The sequence below is a fragment of the Euprymna scolopes genome, chromosome 23 (genome assembly GCF_053919585.1).
Source record: "Euprymna scolopes isolate OS-2025 chromosome 23, ASM5391958v1, whole genome shotgun sequence".
Lineage (NCBI taxonomy): Eukaryota > Metazoa > Mollusca > Cephalopoda > Sepiida > Sepiolidae > Euprymna > Euprymna scolopes.
The window spans coordinates 76,217,972-76,237,625 of NC_136504.1; the positions used below are offsets into that span (position 1 = coordinate 76,217,972).

At 44.6% G+C, this 19,654-nt stretch overlaps 1 protein-coding gene across 2 annotated transcripts in view; it reads right to left on the minus strand.

Annotated features, from left to right (window-relative positions):
* Positions 1-19,654, minus strand: part of LOC145246011 (uncharacterized) — a 43,140-nt gene that overhangs the window by 19,805 nt on the left and 3,681 nt on the right. Inside the window, exon 2 of one of the 2 annotated variants that reach the window (XM_080107820.1) lies at positions 17,586-19,120. The exons of the other annotated variant lie outside the window; for it this stretch is intronic. Coding sequence (XP_079963946.1) covers positions 17,833-19,120 — 1,288 coding nt within the window. The 3' untranslated portion in view covers positions 17,586-17,832. Of the gene's footprint in view, positions 1-17,585; positions 19,121-19,654 lie in introns of those variants that run through there. 2 annotated transcript variants of the gene reach the window in all.

The window sequence follows — 19,654 nt, forward strand, 5'->3', positions numbered from 1 at the left end:
AATTAACCATTCGGTCAGGTTTGATACTAGAGAGGACACATCTTTTTAAACATGGAATGCAGAGGTAGATCAGATATGAATGTACGGAAGCTATCCCAGTCAGCCATAGAGTATCGATATCCAGTACGGTGGAGAGGTATGTCTGGGGGCTTATTACATTTCATTTTTATCTTAACTGATACAATGGAGTGGTCAGAGGATCCCAGAGGAGATAGAACGGAACATGAACATAGCTCAGGGGAAGTTGTGAGAAAAAAGTCTAGAAGGCTTGCATACTGACCGGTAGTATCGGGCACACGGGTGGGTTCGTGAACAATCTGAGTGAGGTCATAGACAATGGCAAAATCATTACAGAACCCCCCCCCCTCATCATCGGTCTTATTTGAGTGGGTCAGCCATTCCACATTATGGACATTGAAGTCACCGCAAATGTGAATGGTATCCGAAGGATGAGCAGACAGGATGTGGTCTATTTTCTCAGATATACTCTTAAAGATAGTAACCCCGCTGTTGTGGGGGCGATAGAGGGCAAATATAAATGCGGTGGTGTAAGCAAGTGCAACCTGGAAGCACATATAAGGTAAATTAGGGTCTTCTCTGGAGATATCCCTACTACACGGAAAGCCATCTTTAATGTAGGCACATATTCCATGCCCATGGCGATCTTGGGGGTCAGATTTAGATGTTAAGTTAGAGCAAGGGTTCTCAACCAGAACCCTAGGAGTCCATGGAATATTTCTGGGGGTCCACAGGCAAAACATAACAAAATACAATACAAGATATTGGTAAAGAATTATTATCACTCTAATTTAGATTATTATTATTATTACTTATTATCATAATTATTATAGTTATTGTAGAATACTTTATTTGCATTAAATTAGTTTTCATTTAAAAATGAAGCTTAATTATATAATATTTCTTTGATTATTAAAACCTCAGAATTTATATTAGTGAAAAATAGAAGATTGTCTTATGACCAATAGTTATGAAGGGGTCCACCAAGATAAAAAGAAGGAAAAAGGGGTCCATAATTAAAAAAATATTGAGAACAACTGAGTTAGAGTATCCTTTAATTATGAACTCTTCTAGGGAAGTGGTCGGCCCTATGCCAGTTTCGCTTAGAAACAATATGCCCGGTTTTGTCTCCTGTAATTAGGTTTCACCCTCTGTAAGGTTGGAATGTAGACCCCTGATGTTTGAGAAGGAGACATGGTAGTAGGGGTCTACATTAGAGGATGGTGTTCTAGGTTTATTCATGTTTTTTTCTGGAGATATTTCATGTTGAGATTTTGGGATTTTTGGAACAGGTCGACAGACTTGGTTAGAGCAGGACAGAAAAAGAGAGGAAATTTTTTTTTTTTTTTTGTAGCACATGATAAGATAAAGCCGTAGCAATTACCCACTAGTATTGCATCAAGAGACCCCACCAGAAACTACTGCATAGGCCAGAATCCATTCACCAAATGGCAATACAGCAGCCCCAATACCCTGCACCTGCTGATAGGGCAGCCTCCTTAGTGGTTAATCCAAGGTTCGGGCCCCTGACTATCAGGTGGATAACGTCAGCCCAGATGAAACATTCTGCACCCTTACTAGTGACATAGCCACAAGGATAGACATAGAAACAGAAAATTTCTGACATCTCAGGCTACTGCTCACGAAGTACTACCGACCTGGAAAGCAGTTTTTTTCTTCACCCTTTGTCAGAAAAATCACTCATTGGAAACGAGGACTGAGGGATAAAAAAGGAGAAGCGAGAGTTACTGGAACTGCTGATAACACATCCACAGTGCATTATCTACTCTCCAAGTTAAGGCTGTCTGGGGTTTGGATCCCTCAGAGGAGACAAGCCGTAAAAGCCTTTGTGTGTACTTACATTGTATGTAAAGAAATAAATGCTCTGCCTTGTAAGGGTCTCTATTGCTTGCTTATAGGGTGAATTTGTTCGCCCATTTAAACAAGTGGGTGTGGATTTTGCTGGTCAATTTTCCATAAAAGTTAGAGAAGTAGAAGTTAAAATATACATATTACTCTTTACATGCATGAGCTTGCGTGCAATTCACTATGATTTATTGCCGGATATGAGCACCCACATACTGGCTTTTGTTAGGTTTACCAATTTATTCGTTACCCCTACATATGTATATTTCGATGATGCAAAATCTTTTGTTGGTCCGAAATATTGTTGTCGAACGTGCTCGAATCGGACGAGCTGAAGGAACAATTTAAATCCATTCACATTGTAGAATAATCAAAAGAACTGTGTTAGTCAATAACACACAACAACAACAACAATAATAATAATAGCAGCAACACTTACCAAGGGTCCAGCTCATGCACAAGACAGACATCAGATTGAGCTGGACTGAGGGCTTGTATTTATGTACAAGCATATCCAATCAGGTGATTCAGCCAATCACAATCCAAGGAATAGACTGGCCCATGTGTGCACAATGGAATCTCCCATTGTGCCATAAATAGTTCTCCTCTTTCATGAGAAGTAACTTTAGTCTTTGTCTGACTACGTCTTTATCGCTCAAAATTTGTTGGTTCGTATATTGTTATTCTGCACGTTATATTGTTAATATTTTGTTATCACCTTGTTAAATTTGTTATTGCTTATCTTCTTCTTCCCCCGGCACCACTTTTTCAATTACCGGATTCTTTTTTTTTCTTTTTTTTTTCTTTGTTTTTTGGACTGTTATCTTTCTCTCCTCTTGTTATACGCCGGCCATGGCAACTGCCAGCTGTGTGCCGACGGTTGAGGTGAAGGAAGATGAGGCATTAGGTGGATGGACAAAACCACCAAAAGTAAAAATCGACGTCGTTAAATTTGTCGAAGACGCAAAGAAATGTGTGGAATTTACGACAGAAACTGGGATAAAGTTGGAACAACCGCGGTTACAAGAATTTGCTAAGAGGACTATTTCTCTATTTGTAATAGACCGTAAAACAAAAAAACTAATTAGATCAACGAAAGATGTTGTCACCAAATTAATTTCATCAGCAGGTTTAAGAGCTGAGCGGATTACAAAATGCAAAGGATATAACACATGGGCAGCTCTTTTTAAGACGGAAGAAGAATGCATAGCAATGACAAAAAAAGAAATTATTACCACCGAGTACGTTCTGAGAATGGAATACCTAGGAAGGCGAAGAACTACAGTGTCCATTTTTGAAGTTCCTGGTGCTGTCCCCGGGGAATACCTAGCCGCTTTCTTACTTAAGTTTGGGGACATAACCGGAATAGAAGAAGACCATTATAATGGAGTATGGACTTTCGACATTCTGCTTAATGCAGAAGCTTTTCTACGTATACCTTACTACCTGGAGGCTGGAGTAGAGAAGCTGCCAATCGTGGTCGCAGGCAGAAGACCAGCATGTTGGATATGTGGGGAAGTCGGCCATCTAACTTACACATGCCCCAAAAGGAAGCCAGCTGTAAAAGTTATCCCTACAAATGACCGGAAAATAGGTTATGTAGAACCTAAGGACAATTCCCAGACACCAGCAGAAGAGAAAAAAGAAATCACACCTGAGGAGTTTGAAAAAACTTTTAATTCAGAGCAACAATCCCCCAAAAAGAAGGACAACTGGACACTCATCCCTCTTTCAAAAAAATCCCCACCCAAGACTTATGCTAAGTCCCTCTCTAAAGAAGAGAAAATTGAAATTAGGACAAGTAAAGACCCAGGGGGCAATAAATTCAAAACCCTACTGAAACTAAAAGAAACTCTTGATGAGAAAAGGAGAAAATCGGAGGAGAAAGAGTTCCCTGAATCCCTTTTCCCTGAAAAACCGACCTCAAAAGAAAAGCAAATCCCTCGCAAAGCCCCCCCTCTTACTAAAGCTCCTCTGCCCCATAGAGACACCAAAATGACATCTCTAGGTTCTCCCTCCAAAAAGACCCCCAAACCGTCACCATTCTGCTCGCCAAACAACACGCCCAAGAACACCCCTCCCCCTTCTCCAATGAAAACAGACATGCCCCCTCCTCCCCCCTCAGATAAGAAAAGACATAGAAGCCCCTCTGTAGAGGCTGAATCAAGGAAAAAAAAACAACAACCCTTCTTTAATGGGAAAGATGTGTGCAAAATAACGGCTGAAGTAGAGACCATAATGAAATCCCATAGCAGGAAAGATTACAGAAACCTCCTCGCTTTCAAATCATACCAAAAAAAAGACATTACTAACCCTGAAAATTTTAAAACAAACCACATACTAACAGTTGTCAGGAAACGCGAGGAGGCCAAAGGACTATGGACTATGCTGGAGGAAGCAAACTCTGCTTTCAACCTTTATCCTCCAGCAGCCTATTTCAACGACACCGAATTAATTGAAATTAGAAAACGATGTGTTGGACGGGTCCCCATCAAACTCCATCCTTCACTTTATAGGGCAGTTAAACTAACCTTCCCCCTAGACATCGGCGGTCTGTCCCCTGACGGGTCTATCACCACTGAGATGACCACTGGATCATTGGGGACAGCTGTCGGTGTCTTGACACCGTCTATGTTTGATTAGGTTTCTCAACCCTAAGTAACTCAAGATGGCTTCCTTAAGATTAGCTAGTTTAAATGTCCGAGGGTTGAGGGACGCCTCTCGTAAACTTCGAGTTGCACGCGACCTTCAACGCCTTGGTGTGGATATTTGTTGTATACAGGAAACTCACTTCATTCCTAGTGATTATCAGGGTGTGCTCCTTAGAGACTTTCAGCTCTATTCAGCACATTATGATACCCATGCAAGGGGGGTTACTTGGCTAGTTAAGCGCACTCTTGATGCGTCGTGTGACCCTATTTATGCAGATCCAGAGGGAAGATTACTCGTTCTAGATGTTACCGTAAAGGATGTGGCATTTCGTTTTATTGGGGTTTATGCGCCCAATAACCATGCTGAGCTAGTTTCCTTTTTTCGGCGAATCGAGCCTTTCATGAATTCGTCTCGACGGTTAGTTTTAGCGGGAGACTGGAACGCGGTCCTGGATCCCGAATTAGATCGCGGGGTTAATACCAGAAGGGATACTAATCAGAACCGGGATGCTAAAGCGTTTCGAGACTTTGTCGACAAGTTTGATCTTGTCGATAAATTTCGGAACGAAAAACCCGGGGATTTAGCATGGACTTGGACAGGTAGACGCGGCTCCGATTCGGTGCAACTTTCGAGTTACATCGATCGGTTCTTAGTTAGGAGAGTCGACTTAGGGCTTTTAGACTGTCCAAGTTTTCATAGTATAGTTTATTCGGACCACAGGCTTGTCCGGGTTCGAGTAAACTTAGATAGTGTTAAACCTAGGATGGCTAGTTACTGGAAGTTCAACACGTCGTTGTTCGATGTGAAGGACTTCCGGGAACAGCTTCTACTAACAATACAGAGGGAATTGACGGGGGCTATCATCGGGAATAAGTGGTGGGGCAACCTTAAAAAAGTCATTAGGTCCTTCGCTGCTGATTTTAGTCGCCGGCTCAAACGTAGTTCTAGAGCAGCGAAAGCGGCGCTAGAAGATAGATTAGAAAGGGCGGTGGAGGAGGGGGATAGTGCTAGCTATACTGTAGTTAAGGCTGAACTGGACTCCTTGGATAACAGGGAGGACCAGGGAGTATTAGTTAGGGCTAGATTAAAAAGAGCGCCAAACGAGGCAACAAACATGGCCGCGTCATTGCGTGCGGAGGAGTTTCGACGTTCTGCTGATCGACACATCGCCAGTGTCACATTGCCGGACGGACGAACCGTAACTTCAAACGACGGAATCTTGGAGGGTTTTCGGACTCATTTTCAGGAACTTTTTACCAAGGAGCCCGGTCTGACTATTGAACAGTTTGACACCTATTTAGCCGACTTTTCTCGCCTGGAGGCGACCGAAGCAGCTAGGTGTGAAGGTAGCATAAAAGAGGAAGAAGTCATTGAGGCCTTGAAACAGGTCGGGCTAGACAGGACCCCTGGGATAGATGGTCTGCCCTACGAGGTGTATTTGAGGCTGTCGCCCATTTTTATCCCTTTGCTGACCGTACTTTTTAACTCCTGGTTTAGGAACGGGTGCATACCTCAGTACTTTACCAGGGGGATCATTAAATTGTTACGCAAAGATAAAAATGGAGGGGATGGGATAGGTAATTTCCGGCCCTTAACGATGTTAAACACAGAGTTAAAGATTTTGGCCAAGATCTTAGCAAATCGTCTGCAGATTGTCTTACACCGTCTAATAAGTCCCGAACAGACTTGTTCTGTTAAGGGTCGGACGATTCAAGACAATTTGCACACGATACGCTTGATCGTAGAAAAAGTCGACACAGAAGCCGCGCTGATCAACTTAGATCAGTCCAAAGCATTCGACAGAGTAGACCATCGTTACCTAGAGGCTGTTCTTTGCTCGGCTGGGTTTGGTCCCCAGTTTCGCTCTTGGATTTGCCTCTTGTATGCCAACCCTGGTGCTATGGTAGAAGTGAATGGGGTGAGGTCGAAACCCTTCATGCTAACAAGATCGATCCGTCAAGGTTGTCCGTTATCCCCAATGTTATATGTGCTGGCGCTTGAGCCATATTTGCGCCAGCTTCGGGTGAATCCGGTCCTTCGCGGGATTACTTTGCCAGGTGGTTCTACCCCGGTAAAGTATACCGCCTATGCTGACGACGTGACTGTGCTTGTAACGAGCAGTGCCGAGATTAGAGTCGTTGACATAGAAACAAGTCGGTATGCCAAGGTCACAGGGGCCATAATTAACTACGTTAAGTCTATTGGCTTACGTATCGGTGCCTGGAGGGGTATGCCCCTTCAGGGACCCTTTGGTTGGACTGATGGGCCATGCAAGCTACTCGGCGTCTGGTTTGGCCCCGGTCTCCAGCTGGAGAAAAATTGGTCGGAGGTATTGGAAGCGGTCAAGGTCGCATCTCATTTGTGGGCCTTGAGAAATCTGTCTTTGAAGGGTCGGGCGGAGGTATGCAATTCTCATATCTACCCCCTGATCCTTTACCGTCTATCAGTACTTCCACTCCCGGAAACCACACTAGTTGATCTGGTGCGTGCTCTTTTTACATTCTTATGGCGCGGAAAGCAAGCCATGGTTACTCGGGAGGTCTGTTACCTGCATCCGTCTGAAGGCGGTCTAGGTATGCCTAGTGTGCTAATACGTAGACACACTCTTAGGCTGATATACCTGGATCGAATGTGTACACCAAGTGAGGGAAACGGTGTCTTCTGGATAGAAGACACTAAGAAAGCCTTTCCGGCTTTGGAGAGTGTGCATTCGGCTAGAGGAGAGGCACACAAGTTGTTCCGAAACGAGTGCCCTTTCTATCGCGAGTGTCGGCAGGCCTTGAGATTTCTTCTACGGGTCCAAGAAAGCCTCTCTGACACCCAGCTGTTGTCTCGCAAGGCGCTATATCGGGCCTTAGTGAGGGGATCCGTTCGAGACGAAAAGATTGAGGAGTTCGGTTTTACGAAGGAGGAGCGCCGCTTAATATGGCCTTGGGCGCCTGGGTCGAGCTGCTTCGATAATTACGAGGCATCACTCACCTGGCTGGTAATACGAAATGCCCTCTGGGTCGGCAAAAGACTTTACGCAGCGGGTTTTACGGAGACACCCAATTGTGTCCGATGCGGAGAATGGGAGGAAGACCTTGATCATGCTTTCTTCCACTGCGCCATTGTTCGACCGTTGTGTGAGTTAGTTGAAGGCTTCACGGTTCGCATGCTGAGCGAGCGGTTTTTTGTGCTGGAGTCGGTTTCCCCGTGCTGCAACTGGGCACCGACCATGAAGAAAGAAGAACGCTATGTTTTTCTGTGTATACTAGCAGTTATGAGAGGCGCGATTTGGACGACGCGACAGAAGGAGGTTTACGGAGGTGAGACCTTCACTGCTCCCCAGCTTGTCCTCATTTTCAAATATCGATTGAAAATGCGAATTAAGCTGGAGAAGGTGAAACTCACTTCTGTGAATTTCAACGACAGGTGGGTGAAAGTTTCGCGATTGTGTAAAGTGAATGGAGCTAATCTTGAATTTCTTTTTTGAGTGGCTTAGGTTTTTTTAAGGATTTTGGGTGACTTGATCAAACATAGACATGCATCGGACCTCCTAGAGTAGGCTAGTTAGGCATTTTTGTTCGATTTTTAACTTAGCTAGAGTATGCATGCTATCATCGCCCCAATCCCCTTTTTTTGGTTTTCCCTGTCCCAGCGTCCCCCCCCCCTTTTTTTTTTTTTTTTTTTTTTCCCACTTTTGGTTCGATAACCCCCAATCCCGGCCCCTTAGGTGATGGATAAACTGTTTTGCCAGAGATGTGGGCCATTTTTGTTGTGTTTGAATAAAGTCAGCTTTCGTGGGACCCACATCTTTTCGACTGGCAAAACTTTTTATCCGCCACAATTAGTAGTGAGGGGGTTCTTTTTACTAACCACCTTTTAGCATTGTATATTTTTCATCCAATTTTGTAAATAAGATTTTTATCCCCAACCCTCCCACATCATGTATTTATATTTGTAACTTTCGGGTTTTAAGTAGGATGTCCACAGAGTGATTCTGGTATTTTGGTGAAAGAGTCTAGTTAAGTTAACGTTATGTTAGTTAGGTCAACATTAACCCCCATCCCCTTTTTCGGCCTTGTGCCACATTTTTATTTGTGTAATTTTATTTTATACAATAAAATAAATATTAACTTTAGTCTTTGTCAAGTTATCCACAACTTGAACGCTGACCGAAAGTCCACTACACAATCCAACTTGGCGCTACGAACAGGATTCGAGACAGAAGATTGGGAAGACTATTTTCTCAAAGCAGGCATTGCTGCTGATTCCGCCAAAAGCTACGCTGCAACTTTTGTGAAGGAAAAACTGAGGAAAGAAAACCTTCAAGTAATGGATCGAGCCATGCTAAGAGAATTGGGAATCACAACAATGGGAGAAGCTCTGTCTATCCTTCGACAAGCCAAGGAGCCCGCTACCCAGACCACCTATGCTAAGGCACCAGCTGCCAGGCCTCCCCAACTTCATCTCGAAATGACCCCTCAACAATTCAGAAAATTTCGGATTGACTGGGAAGTATTCACCAGAATAACGGACATGCCAACTTCTCAGGCCAATACCCAGTTATACAGTTGTGCTGATGAATCCGTTCAAAACGCAATCATAAATACGTACCCTAAGTTCTTCACCACCAACCTAGACAAGCTGCTAGAGATGACAGAAGCATTGGTAACTCAAAAATCAAATCCCATGGTCCATCGGATGACATTTGCAGCTATATCACAGCATGAAGATGAACCCATCCAACAATACTTTGTTCGTCTTAGGTCCACGACCATAGACTGTAATTTTTCATGCCCCAACTGCGATCACGACCTGTCCGACATTTACATCAAGGACCAATTTATCAAAGGGATATCGAATGATACGCTTCAGACCGATCTACTGGCAAAAGCCGGGTTGCTGAAAACTCTCAACCAAAATATTTGTCATGCTGAGGCATTTGAGTCTGCACTACAGGACCAAACCACAATGACTGATACCTCAGACATAGCTACAGTCCGGATGTCAATGTATCGCAAAAAAAAAACACAGTGCTGTACGGACTAGCAGAGGCAATATTCGCACTAGCTCTACTGCTACTCACAACGATAACATTGCTGATAAAGAACCCCGTCAAACCTGCATAGGTTGCGGTAGTCACCAACACGGTACTCCAAGGACAAGTGCCTGCCATTTAACATGTCCGGCATGGAATCAAATGTGCAACACTTGTGGGAAACTTAACCATTTCTCAGCAGTGTGCCGGACAAAGAAATATCGCCCGGCAGTGATAAAGAGTTTTGAAGACCAAGAAGCTCCCATGAATACACTCATGGCCCATATCACATTCGATCAAATGAGGGGCACCATTATGACTACAGAAGGTGATCTGTTAACTGAAATAAATGCATCAGTAATCCCATTCTCACCAAAACCAGATCCCAGACGAGCTGTCAATATCCCTAGGAGTCATAGTACAACGCTAAAGGTTTTTCCCGACAGTGGTGCCGCCATTTGTCTTGGGGGACCAAAGCATTTAATCAAAATGGGCCTCACAGAGATTAGTCTTATCCAATCAAGAAAGATCATACGAACAGTTGGAGGTTTCACACTCTTGTGTCAGGGTTGGCTACCAGTTGAGTTTGTGGTCAGAGGGAAAACAACTAAACAAGCCCTCTACATATGCAAGGGCATACAACGGCTTTATCTCAGCAGAGCAGCCTGTCGATGTGGGAATATTGCACAAACATTTTCCAAACCCTTTAGCAGACGTACATGAAGAGGTAGACACCGAGTCTAAAAAGTGTGTAGATCAATTGCCAAATCGCCCCCAAAACCTCCCTTTTCCCGCAACAGAAGATAACATAGGCAAACTTAAGAGCTGGCTCCTAGAAAAGTTTGCCAAAACGACATTCAACAAAGATGGGATATTTCCAGCCATGTCCGGCCCAGCTGCCCACATTCACCTCAAAGAGGGAGCAATCCCTAAAGCCAGGCATAACCCAATTCCTGTACCCTTCCACTTCAAGGAACCAGTAAAACAAGCCCTTTGGAAGGATGTAGAAAAAGGTATCATAGTTCCAGTACCCGTGGGTATGCCTACTGATTGGTGCAGTACTATGGTAATAACTGCCAAAAAGAATGGTAATCCAAGGAGAACAATAGATTACCAACACCTTAACTCTCAATGCAAGCGAGAAACCCACCATACTGGGTCGCCATTCCAGTTGGCACTGCAAGTGCCACCTAGACAAAGAAAACAGTCCTAGACGCTGTTGATGGATACCACTCGATTCTCTTAGACAAAGAATCTCAACCATTAACCACCTTCATAACTGAGTGGGGAAGATACATGTATCTTAGGATGCCTCAAGGATATGTCGCATCTGGGGATGCTTACACTCGCAGATATGATGAGATAATAAAAGATATCCCACGCAAGGTGAAGATAGTAGACGATACCCTGCTATATGACTCTAGCATTGAGGGAGCCTTTTATCATACCTTCGATTTTCTGCTCCAATGTGCTAAGAATGGAATTGTGCTCAACACCGACAAATTCCAATTCTGTCAGGATGTCGTACAATTTGGAGGCCTCCAGATAACTTCTTCAGGAGTGACCACTTCTGAGTCCATGATACAAGCGATACAGGATTTTCCAGTCCCAAGGACAATTACTGACGCCAGATCATGGTTTGGGCTTGTCAACCAAGTAGCCTGGGCATATTCAATGGGTCCAGTTATGGTGCCTTTTCGGGACCTCGTCAAACAAAACTCCAAATTTGCTTGGAATCAAAACCTTGAAGACGCATTCAAAGATTCCAAGCAAGTTATAATTCACCTAGTCCAGAAGGAGGTAGCAACATTTGACAAAGACAGAGCAACTTGCCTTGCTCCAGATTGGAGCAAAGAAGGAATGGGCTTCCTACTCCTACAAAAACATTGCCAATGTACCATGGAAAAAGCCCCAATCTGCTGTTCCGAAGGTTGGCATCTGATATATGCCGGCAGCAGATTTTGCACGGATGCTGAGCGCAGATACGCACCAATAGAGGGTGAGGCAGCAGCAATAGCATGGGCATTGGAGAAATGCCGTATGTTCGTCATGGGTTCTCCAAACATCATAGTGGTCACAGACCATGAACCTCTGAAGGGGATATTTGGCGATCGTGATCTGAGCAAGATCCAAAGATTTAGACTAAAGGAAAAGACCCTGAGATACAGATTTACCATACAGCATTGCCCCGGGAAGTGGCACAGAGACCCTGATGCAGTTTCCTGCCACCCAGTGGCGATGGTGCAAGCCCTCCTCGATGTATTTCCAACAAAACCCTCTCAAATGGATATACTGGAGTCGAACAACATAAGCAACATAACAGAGTCAACAGCCTTAATAGCAACATTTGCAGACAGCAGTAATATAGCCATGCTATCACCAGACCTAATACGTTCAGCAGGTCGTGGCGATCAACAATATAACAAATTAATAGACACAATACAGCAAGGCTTCCCAAAAACACATAATCTCACTGCGCCCGAAATCCGTGAGTATTGGGAGGTGACGCACCGCCTTAGCACTGACAATGGTCTAGTATTGTTGGATCGAAGGATCGTCATCCCCAAAACAACGAAAAAAGGTCCTACACTGCCTGCATTCTGCACACCAAGGAGTAGTCGGCATGAAAGCACGTGCCAACGAATCGGTGTACTGGCCAGGGATGGATGCATCAATCCGCAGTATTAGGGCGAATTGCATGGTATGCTCAACCATCGCACCTAGTCAACCAAGGGAGCCTATCATTCTAACACGATCCCCAGAGTGGCCATTCCAACAAATCGTCATGGATATTTTTTATATTGGAGATCACACATACCTTGCCTGCGCAGATAGGCTAACTGGTTGGCTAATTTTATACCGCCTAGAATCAGGTCACACTACTACAACCAAATTGATGTCCATATGCCGACAACTGTTCCAAACATATGGTGCCCCAGAAGAACTCAGGACCGATGGCGGCCCACCTTTCACTTCCAGCACGTTCCAAGAATTTCTGAAAACATGGTGTGTTAGGCACAGATTATTTTCTGTTGCGTATCCCCAATCCAATGGCAGGGCAGAGCTCGCAGTAAAAACTGCAAAGAGGATTGTGAAAGGAAACACAGGCCCCCACGGTTCCTTGGACAATGACAGTGTTGCCCGGGCCATCTTGCAGTATCGGAATACCCCAATCCAAAGCATTGGCCTATCACCGGCCCAATTATTACTTCACCGTCGACTACGTGACTCCATCCCGTCACAGCCAATCCTCTACAGGCCTCATCCTGAATGGGTGTCAGCAGCACAACATCACGAGGAAATGCTCCACCACCGCAATGCAAAAATAGTAGAAAGATACAATAAATATACCCACAACCTTCCACCATTACAAGCTGGTGACACTGTAGCCATCCAAAATCCAGTCAATCGCAGATGGAACACAACGGGCAAAATCATCAGTTCCCTACCAGATCGACAGGGTTAACGGATCCGGAAGGATCACACTTAAGAACCGCCGTTTCCTCAGAAAATGCGAACTTAAGCCTGCACCAACCCCAATACCAAATGCAGCACTAGGACCAACAATTCCCTCAAGCGATACTACATTCTTGCATCTCCCACTATCTCCCTGTAATAGCACATACACAGCAACCAAACCCCAACAACAAACCACATATATATCCCCACGCTTTCGATCAAGGATTCCCCGAGCTCTTTCTAGGTTACTACCACACAACAAACTAGGCCTAAAAGAGAGATACACCTCTCACACAACCCAGCCTACTCGTGGGGGGGGGAAGAGGGGAGATGTAGAATAATCAAAAGAACTGTGTTAGTCAATAACACACAACAACAACAACAATAATAATAATAGCAGCAACACTTACCAAGGGTCCAGCTCATGCACAAGACAATATTTATTTGCATAAATATATATACAAAATGTGGCACAAGGCCAAAAATAGGGGGGGGGGGGTTAATGTGGACCTATCTAACATAAAGTTAACTTAACTAGACTCTTTCACCAGAATACCAGAATCACTCTATGGGAATCCTAATTATAACCCGAAAAATGATATATACATGATGTGGGGGGGTTGGGGCTAAAAATTTTATGCACAAAAAGGAACGAAATATTTACAATGAAAAAATAGTAGTTAGTAAAAGAGCCCCCCACTACTAATTGTGGCAGATAGAAAGCTTTGTCAGTCGAAAAGACGCAGGTCCACACAAAAACTGACTTTATTAAATAAACACCACAAAAACGACCTGCATCACTGACAAAGCAGTCCATCCGTCACCTAATTGGGGTCGGGAATGGGGATTATCGAACCTAAGGTGGAAAAAAAAAAAAAAATGGGGGGGTACAAGGGCAAACTAAAAGAGAGACTGGGACGATGAACACATACATACTCTAGCTAAGCTAAAAAATCAAACAATAAAGCCTAACTAACCTATACTAAACTAATCGGTCCGATACTGATGTCTTGTTAGTTCAGGACACCCAAAATCCTTTTTGACCTAAATCAAATCAGAAACGAATTCAAGGCCAGCTCCAGTCACTCTACACAGTCGCGAAGCTTTCACCCACCTTTCGTTGAAATTCACAGGAGTGAGTTTCACCTTCTCCAGCTTAATTCGCATTTTCAACCGATGCTTGAACATGAGAACAAGCTGGGGAGCAGTGAAGGTCTCATCTCCGTAAACCTCCTTCTGTCATGTCGACCAAATCACGCCTCTCATAACAGCTAACAAACACAGAAAAACATAACGTTCCTCTTTCTCCATACTCGGCGCCCAATTGCAGCACGGGGAAACTGCATCCAGTACAAAAAAACGCCCGTTTAGTATGCGAACCGTGAAGCTCTCAACTAACTCACATAACGGTCGAACGATAGCGCAGCGGAAGAAAGCATGGCTTAGGTCTTCCTCCCAATCTCCGCATCGGACACAACTAGGTGTCATTGTAATACCCGCTATGAAAAGTTTTTTGTGAACCCAGAGGGCATCTCAGATTACCAGCCAGGTGAGCGATGCCTCGTAGTTATCGAAACAGCTCATCCCGGGCGCCCAAGGCCATATCGAGCGACACTCCTTATCCGTGAAACCGAACTCCTCAATCTTTTCGTATCGGACAGATCCCCTCACTAAAACCCTATATAGCGCTTTGCGAGACAACAGCCGGGTGTCAGAGAGGCTTTCATTCACCCGTTGAAGGAACCTTAACGCCTGTCAACACTCGTAATAGAAATGGCATTCGTTTCGGGGCCTCCTGCGTGCCTCCCCCTCAGCCGAATGCACACTCTCCAAAGCCGGAAAGGCTTTCTTAGTGTCTTCCATCCAGAAGACACCGTTCCCTAAGTCAGGTGTACACATTCGGTCCAGGTATATCAGCCTTAGAGTGTGTCTACGTATTTTGATATTAGGCATATCCAGACCGCCTTCAGACGGATGCAGGCAACAGATCTCCCGAGCAACCATGGCTTGCTTTCCGCGCCATAAGAATGCGAAAAGAGCACGCACTAGTTCAAGTAGTGAGGACTCCGGGAGTGGAAGCACTGATAGACGGTATAGGATCAGGGGGTAGATATGAGTATTGCATACCTCCGCCCGACCCTTTAAAGTTAGATTTCTCAAAGACCACAAATGAGCTGTGGTCTTGACCGCTTTCAACACTTCCGACCAATTTTTCTCCAGCTGGAGGTCGGGGCCAAACCAGACGCCAAGTAGCTTGCAGGGCCCATCAGTCCAGCCAAAGAGCCCCTGAAGGGGCGTTCCCCTCCAGGCACCAACACGTAAGCCAATAGACTTAACGTGGTTGATTATGGCCCCTGTTACCTGTGCATACCGTCTTGTTTCCATGTCGACGACTCTAATCTCGGCATTGCTCGTTACAAGCACAGTCACGTCGTTGGCATAGGCGGTATACTTTACTGGGGTAGAACCACCTGGCAAAGTAATCTCGCGAAGGACCGGATTCACCCTAAGCGTATCGCGTGCAAATTATCTTGAATCGTCCGGCCCTTAACAAAACACGTCTGTTCGGGACTTATGAGACGATGTAAAACAACCTGCAGACGATTTGCTAAGATCTTGGCCAAAATCTTTAACTCTGTGTTTAACATCGTTAAGGGTCGGAAATTGCTAATCCCATCCCCTCCATTTTTATCTTTGCGAAGCAATTTAATGATCCCCCTGGTAAAGTACTGAGGTATAGACCCGTTCCTAAACCAGGAGTTGAAGAGTGTGGCCAGCAAAGGAATAAAAATGGGCGACAGCCTCAAGTACACTCTGTAAGGCAGACCATCAATCCCAGGGGTCCTGTCTAGCCCGACTTGTTTCAGAGCCTCAAGGACTTCTTCCTCTTTTATGCTACCTTCACACATAGCTGCTTCGGTCGCTTCAAGGCGAGAAAAGTCAGCTAAATACGTGTCAAACTGTTCAATCTCCAGACCGGGCTCCATGGTAAAAAGCTCCTGCAAATGAGCTTGAAAACCCTCCAGGATTCCATCATTTGATGTTACGGTTCGTCCGTCCGGCAATGTGACACTGGCGATGTATCGATCAGTCGCACATCGACGTTCCTCCGCACGCATTGACGCGGCCATGTTTGTTGCCTCGTTCGGCACTCTTTTTAACCTAGCCCTAACTACTAGACCCTGGTCCTTCCTGTTATCCAGGGAGTCCAGTTCAGCCTTAATTAAAGTATAACTATCACTATCCCCCTCCTCCACCGCCCTTTTTAATCTATCATCTAGTGCCGCTTTCGCTGCTCTAGAACTAAGATTGAGTCGATGACTAAATTCAGCAGCGAAGGACCTAATTACTTGTTTAAGTTTTCCCCACCACTTATTCCCGATAATGGCTACCGTCAATTCCCTCTGTATTGTTAGTAAAAGCTGTTCCCGGAAGCCCTTCACGTCAAACAACGACGTGTTGAACTTCCAGTAACTAGCCATCCTAGGTTTAACGCTATCTAAGTTTACCCGAACCCGGACTAACCTATGGTCCGAATAAACTATGTTATGAAAACTTGGACAGTCTAAAAGCCCTAAGTCGACTCTCCTTACTAAGAACCGATCGATGTAATTCGAAAGTTGCACCGGATCGGAGCCGCGTCTTGCTGTCCAAGTCCAAACTACATCCCCGGGCTTTTTGTTTCGAAATTTATCGACAAGATCAAACTTGTCGATAAAGTCTCGAAACGCCTTAGCATCCCGGTTCTGGTTAGTAGCCCTTGAAGTATTACCCCCGCGATCTAAATCAGGATCCAGGACCGCGTTCCAGTCTCCCGCTAAAACTATCCGCCGAGACGAATTCATGAAGGGCTCGATCCCCCGGAAAAAGGAAACCCTCTCGCTATGGCTATTGGGAGCATAAACCCCAATAAATCGAAATGCCACATCCTTTACGGTAACATCCAGCACATGCACTCTTCCCTCTGGATCAGCATAGACTGGGTCACACGAAGCATCAAGAGCGCGTCTAACTAGCCAGGAAACACCCCTCGAGTGGGAATCAAAATGTGCTGAATAGAGCTGAAAGTCCCTAAGCAGTACACCCTGATTATCACTGGGAATGAAGTGCGTTTCCTGTACACAGCATATATCCACTCCGAGGCGTTGAAGGTCGCGTGCAACTCGAAGTTTACGAGAGGCGTCCCTCAACCCTCGAACATTCAAAGTAGCTAACCTTAAAGCCATTGTGATCTATCTAGGGTTGGGTATCCTTAAGAAACATGGACGGTGCCAAGACACCGACAGCTGTCCCCAATGATCCAGAGGTCATCTCATTAGTGATGGCCCCATCAGGGGACAGACCACCGATGTCTAGAGGAAATGTTAACTTAATCGCTCTATAAAGTGAAGGGTGGATTTTTATGGGGACCCGTCCAACACATAGTTTCTTCATTTTAAGTATGTCGGAGTCGCTAAAAAAGGCTGCTGGAGGAATGATATTAAAAGCAGAGTTTACTTCCTCCAGCATAGTCCAAACTCCTTTGGCCTCTTCACGACTTCTAACCACAGTTAAAAGTCTTTTGGCATTGGGAAAATTTTCTGGGTTTGTAATGTCCAGTTTGTTTATCTGCTTCACCGCGTAGAGGTTTCGGTAGTCTTTTCTACCATGATTTTTTGATATGGCCTCTATATCAGCCGTGATCTTACACATGTCTTTGCCCTGAAAAAAAGGGGGTCTTTTCTTTTTTTGTTTTTTTTCCAGGGAGGGACTTCTTTGTCTTTTCTTTTCAGAAGTAGAAGGGTGAGGTGATGGAGGAAGGGGCATGTCAATTTTCATAGGGGAAGCGGGGGGGGGGAGTTTTTGGGTGTATTGTTTGGGGAGCAGAATGGAGACGGTTTAGGGGACGGTTTAGGGGTCTTTTTGGATGAGGAGCCAAGGGTTGTCAACTTTGGGTCTCTTTTTGGTACGTTTGCGGGAGAGAGGGGTGGCGCTTTACGGGGTGATCTTTTCTCTTTTGGAGGAGGGGCAGGCTTTTCGGGGAAGAGAGATTCGGGGAAATCTAATATCTTTTTTTCTTTTTCTTTTTCTTTTTTCTTCTCGCTTTGTTTGCGCTTTTCATCAAGCGAGTCCTTTAGTTTTAGCAGGGCCTTAAACTTGTTGCCCCCCGGGTCTTTACTGGTCCTAATGTCTAATATCTGCTCTTTGGTCAGTTTATCCGCGTACGTTTTACGAGGTGATTTAGTAAACGGTACCAGTGTCCATTCTCTCTTTTTGGGCGATTCCATCTCAGAGTTGAATTTTTCCTCGAATTCTTCTGTTGTGATTTCTTTAATCACTTCAATTGTTTTGCTTGTATTTGGCGTTCTAGCCTCAGGTTCGAGGTGCCCAACAACCACCTCTTTAGGGTTTGTTGTGTTTGTCACATTGGTTTTTATCTTTTTCGGACAGGTGTAAGTTAAGTGACCTACTTCACTACAAATCCAGCAAGTCGGCCTCCTCCCTGTGACCACAATGGGGAGTTTTTCAGCTCCCGCTTCCAGGAAGTAGGGTATTTCGAGGAAAGCTTCTTTGTTTAATAGTATATCGAAGGACCAGACTCCGTTGTACTGGTCCACCTCTATACCAGTGATATCACCGAATTTCAGGAGGTAGGCAGCTAGATATTCACCTGGGACCGCCCCTGGAACTTTGAAAATGGAAACAGTCGTTCTCCTCCGTCCTAGGTACTCCATTCTTAAAATGTAGTCTTGTGTAATGATTTCCTTTTTGGTTAGTGCGACGCATTCTTCCTCTGTTTTAAACAGGGCGGCCCAGGTATTGTAGCCTCTGCATTTCGTTACACGATCCGCACGCATTCCTGCCGTTGCCAGTAATTTGGTTACCGTTTCCTTAGTTGACCTGATCAATTTTTTGGTCTTGCGATCAATCACAAAAAGTGAAATCGTTTTCTTGGCAAATTCCTGTAGCCGTGGTGCTTCCAAAGTAACTCCTGTGTCTGTAACATATTGCAGACATTTCCTTGCTTCCGTTAAAAAGTTGTTAACGTAAATTTTAACTTTGGGTGGTTTCGCCCACCCATTCTTTTGTTCGCCGCTTTTGTCCTCTTCTGATGGCACATTGCTGGCGGACGCCATGGCCGACGGGTTAGAGAGGGAAAAAAAAAATAAAATAAATAAAATAAAAAAATAGGGTAAAAGTCCCGTTCAAAAATAACAGCAGGAAGATAAGAGCAATAACAACTTTAACAAATAAAACAAATTTAACACGGCAAAAACAATAATAATAATAACAATATGTGAAACAATTGCAGGAAAAAATAACAAACCAACGTGATGATAAAGACTCGGCTCATGCACAAGACAGACATCAGATTGAGCTGGACTGAGGGCTTGTATTTATGTACAAGCATATCCAATCAGGTGATTCAGCCAATCACAATCCAAGGAATAGACTGGCCCATGTGCCATAAATAGTTCTCCTCTTTCATGAGAAGTAACTTTAGTCTTTGTCAAGTTATCCACAACTTGAACGCTGACCGAAAGTCCACTACACAATCCAACACACATCATCTATCGAACAATTCCCCTTTACTTTGCCTGGCAGAGGGGGAGCTTCAGAGAGACTAATTAAAACTGTCAAGCAATGTTTGAGGAA